This window comes from Limulus polyphemus, unplaced genomic scaffold (genome assembly GCF_000517525.1).
Source record: "Limulus polyphemus unplaced genomic scaffold, Limulus_polyphemus-2.1.2 Scaffold4798, whole genome shotgun sequence".
Lineage (NCBI taxonomy): Eukaryota > Metazoa > Arthropoda > Merostomata > Xiphosura > Limulidae > Limulus > Limulus polyphemus.
Window position 1 is genome coordinate 49791 of NW_013670408.1, and position 12491 is coordinate 62281.

At 30.6% G+C, this 12491-nt stretch overlaps 1 protein-coding gene across 1 annotated transcript in view; it reads right to left on the minus strand.

The window, feature by feature from the left end:
- Positions 1 to 12491, minus strand: part of LOC106471697 (kinesin-like protein KIF23) — a 58239-nt gene that overhangs the window by 36146 nt on the left and 9602 nt on the right. The window contains exons 5-7 of the mRNA XM_013932315.2: positions 11161 to 11270; positions 7100 to 7264; positions 4335 to 4569 (exon numbers count right to left, since the gene is read on the minus strand). Of these exons, the coding sequence (XP_013787769.1) occupies positions 4335 to 4569; positions 7100 to 7264; positions 11161 to 11270 (510 nt within the window). The remainder of the gene's footprint in view (positions 1 to 4334; positions 4570 to 7099; positions 7265 to 11160; positions 11271 to 12491) is intronic.

Sequence of the window (12491 nt, forward strand, 5' to 3'; positions counted from 1 at the left end):
CAAAAGGTCAGATTTATGTTACAGTCATGATATATGCAGCAGTAGTGTGGGGATGCACTCATGCCTCCCACGACAGAAATGACACATCACAAACATATAGAAATCAGTCGTGGCTGGTGAAAGCTATTTCACTGGATAGATTGAGCCAAAATATCATGTTTCAGTAGGAGTTATATAGAAACTCCAAACATAGGTGAATGAAACTACAACAGTTGATTATATAAGTGGCTGAACTAAAAAATCAAAATTCTTTAAAAGTGAAATTAAGTAACTCAAGGAAGGATCTTTATGCAATATATAACACTCCAGAAGTGATCTTACCAATGACTTACAGCTGTAAGCCTAGGAGTAAATGTTACCTCCAAAGAACAGAAAGATACAAGTTAACACAAAGTAGCCTCAATGTATGTGTAGCGATCCAAACACAACTGATTAGGAAAGGTAACCAAACCAAACTGAAGGAAGGTGTTATACAGAAAATTGATGTCACCCTGACACCTGACAAGTAAAAGTTGAGTCTTATCTATAATGTCATTCCCTCAGGAACCAGGCCTGTTGGGCAGTAATTTATCATCTAGCAAGAGAGTGATCTAAACAGGCAGCATATGTAATGTAACAATACCTGGCAGGGAAAATAAGTGGCTGATGAAACACTTGTAGCCTGCATCAAGTCCCAGTATGAAATTTATTATTGGTTTGTACGGAAACAAAAAGTCCAATGTAAATCAAACAACATAGCTGAAATGCGGAGAGTAATATGAAACATTTGGAACAATATTTCACAATCAAACATTGAAAAAGTTCTAGTAGAACAAAAACAAGGTGTACTATTTTGTAAATAGATAATACATAATACCAGTTCTTTGTACAATATATTTGCTTTTCTTTTGTATTTTTTGTAATAATGTATTGTACTAACGATAAATTAAATATTTACTTACAATTACTCATTCTTTGTGCATTTCCATATTTCATATTGTATACTTAAAAAATAATTATGCTTATACACATCTATCAGGCTTATTTTGAACAGTTAAGCAATCACATAAACAAATATCACTTTTCATGCTTGACTTACTTCAGTGTATAATAACTATAAATTTTCTGCAAACATTTATTTACTACGGGTGTAAAAAAAAAGAAAAAAAAAGAGAGTACCTACACAGTGGGTTGTCTGTGCTCCTCCCGCTACGGATGCTGAAACCTGATTTTTAGCAATATAAGTCTACAGACTTACCACTGAGCCACTGGGAGGCAATTTCATGGTGTTATTTTAAAATCATGTCTTCCCTCTTATTATATTGTGACATGAAGAAACTTGCCAAGTACTTGCAAGTAGCTTAGAAACAAAAAATAGTATTACACATGTTAAATCCACAAAAGTTTCTGTTTTTCACTCTGTCATTATCAAAATTGGGGCATCACATCTATATTAAAGCTTAGGTATAATTTGCCACAGCTTTTCTGAATAGAAACGAGCAATAAAACTAGAAAAATTATTACACCAAAAATCAACTGTGCTTCCTATTATTAAGATATTCATACACTTCAGCACTAAAACCTAATTCTTCTTAGTTATGAGTGTGATAGGAATTCTCATTTCAATCTGCTGTCATATGACTTTCTTGTATAGGCCCTGCATTATTTTTGCAAATAGGCAAGAATTTCTTGCTTCTTTGCATGACGTGTTCAGAAACTGCTTCTCATAAGCCCCCACAACAGTGGCTGTTGACTACTAAAGCAAACATGATAATCCAAAATTATCTCATACAATGAATATCAGTAAGTCTTTTTTATTCAAAAAATTGCCCAAAAGAATTTTATGCAATGATAATTTTGCAGTCAATTTGCAAGTGTTGACTCTGTTAAAATGTGCAAGAAAAAAGAAAATGAACTTTTAAGGTTCAATATTTAACCAGTAAAAAAAAAGAAAAGACAGAAGTATACTAAATTAAAACAATTTTGAAGCCATACCATGTCTAATCCTGCTCTGCCTGACAACCATGCATTTTGGCAATAGCCCTGCAATGTAGTTTCCATTGCAAAAGGCTATCATGTTCAAAGGACACTACTACTACTCCCTGCAGCTTTTCATTACCCCTCTAGTGTAGGAAGATTATTGTTTTTCAGTACCCACTTCAACAGTCCAACAGCACAGAAATCTATAAGGGCTGCTTCTGGCAACTTGACCAGTATATTTGTGTATGAAAGAGCATGATTACCCATTGCATTCTTCAGATGCTTGAGGTATATGCAATGGTTGAACACACATGTTGAGGAAGCAGCTTGTGTACACATGACTTGTATAATTTTCCCAGATTAAGATCCTTCTTGATAATGTAGTATACTGTTGTTTGGACTGAAACATGTGGACAGATTTTGTCATTTTTATGAATTCTCACTTGTTACAATTGGCCATGTTTTGCTTATCATGGCTGGGGTATATCTTGTTGCAGGTCTCTAAATGGATGGTCCTGGTTCCTCAAGTTCATCTATATTCTTTTGCTTTCCAATGCCATTAAATAGAAGGGGCAACCCTGTCTTAGAAATTCTAAATCCCCAACTTGAACACAATTTTATGATGGGAGTGTATGAACATTTTTGTATTGAGGACTATTACATGCTCTTCCCTAAAGCAATCAAGTTTTGGTGGCATGGCACTTCCTTCAAAACACCAATGACAAAAATGTAGTTCTGATACCTGCTATTCCACAAGGATTTTATAATGGTTGTGGTTGTCACATAACTTGCTGATTTTCTCATTCAAATTCATTTTAATATAACATATTCCATCCTGCATATTAATAACCTAATATTGCCAAATAATATAAAATAAGATCAAAAATTACCTTTTTATTGCTATGGTTAAAGAAATATCAGTGGGGTCTTTCACAGCATGCATTGTAAAGTTTCTAAAGATATTTTAGTCCTCTTCACAGACTATTCTCAAACTCAATTTATTAGTCAGAAATTGAAAATAACTAATTTGTCTTATCTATAACTTAGAATCTAACACAGTTATTGCCTAATAAGGCTCTCGTTTAGGAACTTAGATAAAGAATAAATTAGTATGACTAAGTTAAAACTATCGTAAAGGTGTATTTAAAAGTTTTACACTCACAAAAAAGAAACTTATCATTCTATAGGTATTTGAAGAACTTGTAGCATTCCGACACAATTTAATTCTTCGTATTTTCAATACCTCACTACTAAAACGGTTTGGTTTGGTCTGAAGTTTCATTGGTTGTAGTGTCCAGGGTCACTGATGAGGAGTGGAATTCTCCGAAACTAGTCTGGCCCACAGACACACCCTCAATGAAAGAATAGACTATTCCAAGCTTTTACTTGTTGTTAAACAAATGTTTAAACAACTCTATTCAATTAAGTTAAAACTATATTTAGTTTTCTTTTGGGCAACTTTTTTGGGCAAACACAATTCATCAGGCAGCAAATACTGTTACAATGATTTTATCTTTCTTTTTTTTATCTCTTAGGGTAATAATTCAATTACAATGAAGAGAAGCTTTTATCAATACACCCTTTTATAAACAGCAAGTTTTATATTCGCTCAGTCACATGACTTATTTGCCAAAAGCCCAAAATTATTGAAATTATATTAAACTATAAATCAAAATGCTACTAGTTGCATGACATGTTTATGTTTTAATACATATTACAGCATAAAACAGATCTTGAAACTATCAACACACTTTGTAAAAGCTACTTCTGTTTGTTATTATAAAAGATAATGTTCCAAAAATTGACCCTTTCTGAAATGAAAGAATGTCATTGATAACCCAATTTTCTTCTTTTTCTCATGGTGGAAACCTTTAATCAAATTATATGAAGCTTAGTATGAACTTACCAAACTCTGTATGTCATCTCTTCTTTAAAAAATAATTAGTATTTCTATTAATTTTATGTTGTGAAAAAAAATAAATAATTAAAATACTTCCATTTGGTTTTAAGATTTCAATTATATTTTTAGTGTTGATCAGAAAATACCAATTTATATGTCCAGTGTCAGTTTCAACTTGAATAATATCTATTAACATATCTCTTTGGAGTTATGTAGAAATGAAAGTTTGAGCATTTTTTCCCCCATTTTTCTTAGCAAGTTATACTACATTGATATTACATAATGACAAAATATCAATTCTAAAATATTTTAAGTTATCATTTTTACTTGTATATATATATATATTTTTGTAAATTTTATATACAGGTATGCTCTTGACACCTGGAAGGTTCTCTGGAGTACAAATAAAATTAAATCACTATTAATTATTTAGTGTATTGTAAAAACAATTGCTCTGTTTCAAAAGTATTCTCACCTGAAGGACCTCAGCACCTTGTGGATCTAGGGGACCCTGGACTAATCGGATAGTAAACACACTGTGACTTCGACTTGATTCTGTATTCAAAGCAGTATGTGCTACTCTCCTTCGCTGCTGACCTTTATAGAAGGCCTCAAAGGCTTCATCTGATGACTTAACTTCAAGTTCAGTAACTCCAAATACATACATATCACGGTTAGAATCTTCTCGTAGAATCTTTGATTGTGGGGGTCTACAAAAAGAACAAATTACTAGATACGAATATCTCATTATAGAAAATATAAAGTTGAAAGTAATTAAGTATTTTTACAAACATATATTATCACAAATCCACATACTAAAACATGAGTAATTAATGACTTTATTCATTATTAGTTTAATTACACACTTGGCTGAAGTATTATACTCTAGATGCAAATATTCTTCTAAAATTTCTGTGAATCACCATCATCAAAGTGGCACAATTTGAATGAAATAAAGGCTCAGAACTAGTAGTACCAAAAATAGTAATGTAAAGAAATTATTAGTGTAATAAAACCAAATTTATTTTATTTGGAAATATACACAATCATTATTAAATGTAAGTATTACAATAAAGTAGCCTAAGGAGCATACAAGTTTTCTATGAAATTCAAAAATGCATACTCTTTGCAAAGCCAGTGGATAATATAAGCTCAACAACCAAAAAGAAATTAAAACAGGAATTTTTAAAGTATACATATCTATACCCAAATATTAACATAATCACTGCCACCAGTAGTGTTAATAATTCCTACCCAAGTGCCAACCACACTTTTTCTTTTATTACTTAACCCAGGTGTCTAATATTTTTTATGTTTAATTTACTCATTGAAGCCACTTGTTATATGTGATTCACCAGTGGGTCACATGGCAGTGAATGTGTTAAAACAGATGAAACTGCTTTGTGTATTAACTATAAAATGAAACAAATGTTTTTCTATTCCTCACACTGTCAACCATAAATTAGTTATTAGTACATATCATGTCAGTTTCATTCAGCAACATAGTTATTTATGATTTTAAACATCAAAATAATTAATGTTATATATCTTAAAAGAATATTAGAAGAATAAAAATTAAGATGTAAGCAAAATCAGCAGCCTAATATGTTACAAAGCTTAAAACATTTCATGTTCACTGTTTCATTCTGTACCATTTAGTAGTTTATCTTGGCTCAGAAATTACTTGACTACAGCTATTTATAAAATTTATTCATGTCTCTAATTTTCTTCACTGCAACTCCAGTAACTCCGTGACTGAAATGGCTAAAACCATGAATCAGCTTCTAAAATAGCAGCTTGGCCATGTATCACTCTCATTCAAGCACAAAATAACATTACAATCAACTTTAATATTGTTTATCAACATTTAATCACTTAAGTACCTGATTGTTTACACCTATTGCATACCTGTAGAATCCAAAACCTTTATTACAAACAAAGTCTTTTGATTCACAAAATGCACTTTATCAATTTAAAGCTGATGTTCCAAACTATGTCAAGGTGAAGTCAATAACTGAACAGTATGTATCCCAACTTGGCACTATTCACATTACAATGTTAAATATGTTAGAAAAATTAGTTTTATACTTAAAACATATCATTATTGGAAGAAATAATTAAATATTCCATGATTTTATTTTCAATCACCCTTTGATGTACAAGTTACATACTTGCAATACATACAGTCCAGGCAGTAAATGACTTATTACATATTCAGGATTGTGAAAGTAGCTTGCGATAATTAACTTGCTGTTCATGTAACTAAACAAGTTGATGATAGATTGTGAGAAACAGGGAACCAACACAGAAATACTTTATTTGCTAATATTTTAAAATTAATAGATAAAAATATTTTGATGAAGAATTTTTGGTTCCAGAAATCTTGAGTACATTCATTTTTAAGGGCTTTCCAGGTCTGAAAATTAATTTACCAAATTTCAAGGACTTTCTATGAACCACTTTATGAACTGCAATTAATACAAACTAAAATATGACATGAATGCTTTACCTATTTATTGTGGTACACCAAGGAAATTTTAGCTGACAATTTGAATTTATTCAAACTTACTGCAAACACAAAAAGATTCTGATTTTATTTGTCAAATTTTCTAATAAAGGAAAACTTTATTTACTACAAAAAATCTATAAAAATACAAGTATATTCATTCATATCACTTACAGAAAAAGCAAATCCTGAAATACATGTTATTAGCCCATTGCAAAGAGTAAGTTATACAGTTCAACTGCTTATAAACTGAATAAGGTATGTAACAATGGCATGTGAAATTTAATGTTTGTAATCTGATTGATCATACTTTGAACTAATCAATCAAACATTTACTTGTACTATTTTAACAAATCTTTATTTCAACACTTAACTTTAAAAAACTTTATACAGTATTGGAATCAACATATTAGTTCAAAAATAACTGGTAATACAGTTTAACTTTACTAATGTTTCAGTTATACAATGCTAGTTTGTCCTGTTAACAGAATTCACGATTGAAAAATTATTATTCTTTCAGTTAAGCAATTTAATGTAGAACTTACGAGGTGATTCAATATATTGCTTTGTTAGAGCAACATACATTAAAATAAAAAATTATTTCATTTTATAAAAATGTATATTAACAAACAGGAATCCAATTCAAAATTCACTTTTAAGTCTTAATTTTAAAACTTCAATTTTGAAAAAGTTTTACATGCTATTCCAATAAAATAAAATATAAATGTTCTTACTTTGGTTTTATAGGATCTATAGGTGCATCCTCTAGCAGATCATAGATGTAGTTATTATAAATCTCCACATATGATACAAACACAGAGTAAACACTGTCTTGGTCTATATTACTGATCACTGTTTCTTCTTGAATTCGTTCTGCCCACTCCAGCTCAAAATCTCGCCTGATAGTCAAATATTTATATAACAGCTACATAAGTAAATGTAAAGAAAACTGAACACCAATTAAGATTTAATTTCACTCTACAAACTTAACATGCAAAGTTTTATAAGCAGCACTGTGCTTATATATAAAGTAATTTATTTGTTTAGCATACAAAATACAACTGAGAAATGTAACAGACAATAAATAACAGCAAATATGACTAAAATATGAACTTCATGTCATAGATATGTATGCCAGAATTTGCCTCTTTTAGTTTTAAATTTTATTCTTTACAATGTAAGTAGAGTAGTATATTGAATGATAATTACAAGGTCCACTAGGTACCATGGTTTTGATGAGTATTGGATTATATTCCACTATCATATTGAATGATAATTACAAGGGCCACTAGGTACCATGGTTTTGATGAGTATTGGATTATATTCATATTCCACTATCATTTAATGCTTTAAGTTTGTTTATACTAATCATTCTGTTATATCTGTCTTTAGTAAGTTACTTGGTAAATTCATAGTTAAACATAGAAGTGAATATATCTTTCTATTTAACCCAATCTAACAGTGAGTAACAAGGATGTCCTACAAAATATGTCATACTGAACAACGGTCAGAATAGCAAGTGAGATGTGATGTTTACAAAATGTAACATAATGGTCAATGGTGAACTGTATTGTCCTACAAAACATAACACACTGAGTGAAGATTGAAAGAGTGAGTGAACTGTGATGTTTACAGAATGTATCATAATTAGCAATGGTTAGAATAGTAAGTGAGCTGTGGTAGGACTAATGGTGACTTTTTTTTTGGTGATTGTGGTGGGGTGCTTAAGATTCAGAATAAACTAATACTCAAATAATACCTAGAATAGAGGAAATGGTTCTTTGTCACAAATAAAACTGTTCAACAAATCAGCAAGTAGTCATACGTACTGAAAACAAACCAAAAGCCTATTAAATGTGAAAAACAACCAATTCTTTATTTTTCCTGCTCAGGAATTGGGTTATCAGAGTAGAATTGCATTATATTCTTTGTATGGTCAAGATCTTTCTATTAGTTTATATGCAGTTGCTCTCTCTTCTTGCTCCATATAGAAAATTTCTATATTATATTCTCTCTCATGTTCAAAAAACATATTCTCATTCTCCTTTGCTAGGCTGACAAGAAGTATGGCAGCAGATTTAATTGCTAAGCTTGCAATTTAATTTATTTTAAAAATAATACAACACAATGTTCTGTTTACTTTGGCCATATAATTTTTCAAGGGTTAAACCTAAGTTACTATTTCTTGTAAGCAATTAGTGGTTAATAGTGAGATTTTAAGAAAACTGTAAGATTCCATTCTTAAACAAGTAAAAAAAAATAGGTATAAGCACTTTTTTTTCTAAATTATTATGCAGGTGACATCTTTGTAGAGCAGATGTAAGAAGGTTCAGACAAAGGTTACAAACCAAAACATCTATTCAATAGAGCATATACTTATTTGACTCTGCTTCTGTGTCATGCTGTCCTGAGGTGAGGTTATACTAATTTCAATGGTGATACAGAGACCTGTTTAATTTGAGTTGAGGGTTTATATCTCTTGAACTTGAATTTGTATAATGGAAATGATTGTTCACCTATAGTAATGAAATACATACACAATGAGTAATGGCAAGTAGATGAACATTATGTGATAGCTGTTGGTTATTGTGCAGTTAGTTGGTTGAGAGATCAACAGCTGAAATGATGTTACAACTTTTACTTTCCAAGCTGCTAAGTGATATTTGCTTGATCTATCTAGCTGAGTTATAGAGGCTTTTCTATGGAGAAGACTGTGAGACAACCAATGGATACACACATCAAGAACAGGTGATGTTGTCAAATAAGATCATCAACAAATTGATAGTTGGTCTACACTGTTGATGATGATTGGTAACTTCTACTTTTCTAAGCAAACTTGCACCAAAATTGATGTGACCTTGTATTACCCTACACAACTGGGCCTGATAGTTTGGGAGGACTGTACAAGTCTTCTGGAAGTGTATTAATAGAATTATACTTTAACACTGCATGACAAACTAAAAAATTGAATACATATCAGATAAATGTTTCTCAACCTTTTCTGTAACATGTCCCATCTGTACCATGACCCACCTCAGAAAATTATCAAAGTACATCACAAAGGCATTACTGTTTCATATTTGCTATGCTGGGTTCAATCGCACGACATTAATTACTAGTTAGCATTTTGCAATGTATTACATAGTTTTCATTATACTTTTTCTATATTGCACCATTTTTTTAAATATTGTCATCTAATCTTAAACCTTTCTGCAGCCTTCCTCAAATTGCTTTGCAGCCCACCAGTGAGCTGTGACCAACAAGTTGAGAAATACTATATCAGATGAAATGATAAATTTCTGTCAGTTTTTTCATAGCATTTGGGCTGATTACACCCTATCAAGATTACTATTTTCAAATAAGGCTGGGCCATGAGCTCATTGGTATTTATCCTATTACATGACTTACAGGTGGAACTGAATTGGAGTTTTTAATACTTGCTTTTGTCATACAAAACTGTTATCCTTGATCACAATGTATGGATGGCAATGCCAAAAAGCACAGAAACAATGTAGGGAAGAATATAAAAACCGTACAAAAAATCACTAGATAAGTAGCTAAATCTTTCTAAGAATAACTTTTATCTACAACTAAATGTTGAATTCTCATCAATTGCATGAATTCGGGTTTGAATAGAAGCATTTAAACTGAATAGTGCTATCAAAGTTTTACAATGGCTAATAACCATAAGCTAGTAAGATTGACTCAGTACTTACTGGCTAATTCAAAAGCCCTTGATACGCTTTATTTCTCGTATTTCTTCAAAAAGTAGTGTCACTTTACACAAAAACATTGCTGTACTCTAAATGACACTTTCAAAAGGTAAAACATGAGTCAAACTGGCAACAACAACAACAACCTGGTGCAAAGGATTTTATTACTAATATTTATGAAAACATGGATTATGCTACAAACTATTCAGCAGTCAGACTGGGCAAGAAACAGCTTCCAATTCCAATTAGAGATTCACTTTCTCAATGTGATTAGACTATTACTCCTAATGCTTTGTATGGTAAGTGAATGAAGCTAAAGATAAGTCTGCAGACAACAAATTAACTGAATTTTAAATAGCTAAAATGCTCCTTTAAGAAGTATAGACTAGCAAGTTATAGCAAACTAGTAAAACAAAAACTTCGATAAGTATACACATACATATATATATATATATATATACGCAACTTGAAATACAAAAGATAGTGCTTGAAATACAACTTTGTTCCAAATATTTTTTCAAGTTATTACAAGATGCCACAACCAATAAATCTAATAAGACCAACAGGAACTCACTACTGTTGAGTTTATTGAGTACTTTTACAACAACAGTTATATTAAGCACATTGGAGATGCTGAACCAGCAAACTGTCTACAAATAGTTAAATCAATTTATCAAATACTTACATCTATATACTGAAATTATAAATTTAATTTTATTATATAACATCTCATTATTCTATCAACATAAAAATATAACACCCAAATGTTTAGTATTATACTTGAAAACTTGGACAAGATAAAAGTAAAGCTTAACTAAAAAAATTAATTTTTTGCACAATGAGATAAATAATACCAATAAAAAAAGTATAACCTCTTGATGAAATACTTGTTAAAAATGTTATTCATTCAGACTTGTAGTTCATAAATATATGAATAATAACAACTGTTTATTCCATAATGAACTGTCACATGTATATGTTAAAATTCAATCGTTACAATATAATCCACTGAAATATCCATAAGTAAATCTTTACCACAAACAAAACAAGCATTTTCTTTTCTTTCTGGAATTCCAACTTACCTTTTAGCTCTTGGGGTCTTAGGAGTCACAGGCACCTCTGCACTTTGCTCTACCATTGCTTCAGCTATTGTCTGCACATCAAAACCATTCATTTTGTCCGATTTAAAGACCTACACATACAGAGAATGGAAGAACAATGTCATGCTCTCAATCTTTACTTTAGCAGTGTGTAAATTTCAACTATCCTGAATCTCATAGCACTTGCAGATATATATGTATATTCATTTATTTGGAGTGTTGTGTCATAGTACAGATGCTATTGACTGTACATCAAAATCATTCATTTTGTCAGAGTTAAAGACCTACCTACATGTGTGGAGAATGTAAGAATAATTTCATGCTCAAAATCTTTACTTTAGCAGTGTGTAGATTTCAACTATCCTGAATCTCATAGCACTTGCAGATATACATATATAATGAAACAAATACCTTCAATGCTATTAATTACATCAACTGTTAATAGGTTAGCAGATGATTAAAATCAGCATTATAAAACAATAATAAACTTAATATAAAATAAGCACTAAAATCCCCATAAATAACTTGAATTTTACACCAAATTTAATATATCCAAAAGAATTTGTAACAAAAAAAGCAATAGTAATGATGTTCATGCTAACTATTTAGATTTGGACATTAACTTAATAGAAGGCAAAGCAAAGCTGACTATTTTTGATAAAAGAAGGGAATTTAATTTTCCCATCCTCGGTCTAACCACCCCCAATAGTGTTATTCCATGTATGATGTTAAAAGGCATCAGTACATCTCAGCTGAAAATACTTCTAATAGCTTGTAATAATGATAATTCTTTTATGGATAATGTTGTATTATTCATAAATAAACTGAAAAATAATAGTTACAAAAACTAGCAATTGAAAACATTTTTTACATTATTTTATAATAAACATGAAAATATTTTAAAAATGAACTTTTGATTACAGGAAAATACCTTTTGTGTCACTAGAGGTTGTTAGCTACTTTTAACTCGTTACTTGCCGTGGCCATTTTGTCTTATTGTGAGGGCAAAATAACATTTGTGAATTGAAAAAATGATAGAGAACTTATCTTCTATTATAAACAAGATTACGACACTTATGATATACAACATTGTTTATTGACAAAAAGGGGACATGGATAAACATTTTCAAATTCTATCAGATTCCATCTTCAGTATCTAAAACAGAATAAAATGAATTTACATCAGTCTTTATACATTTTCAAAGTACAGTTGCTAAATATAACGATAATTAAACAAATAAAACACTAAACAGTAATCATGGGGAGAAACTACCGTAAGAAAACCCAACGAAAAAAAAAAAAAGTAAAATCAG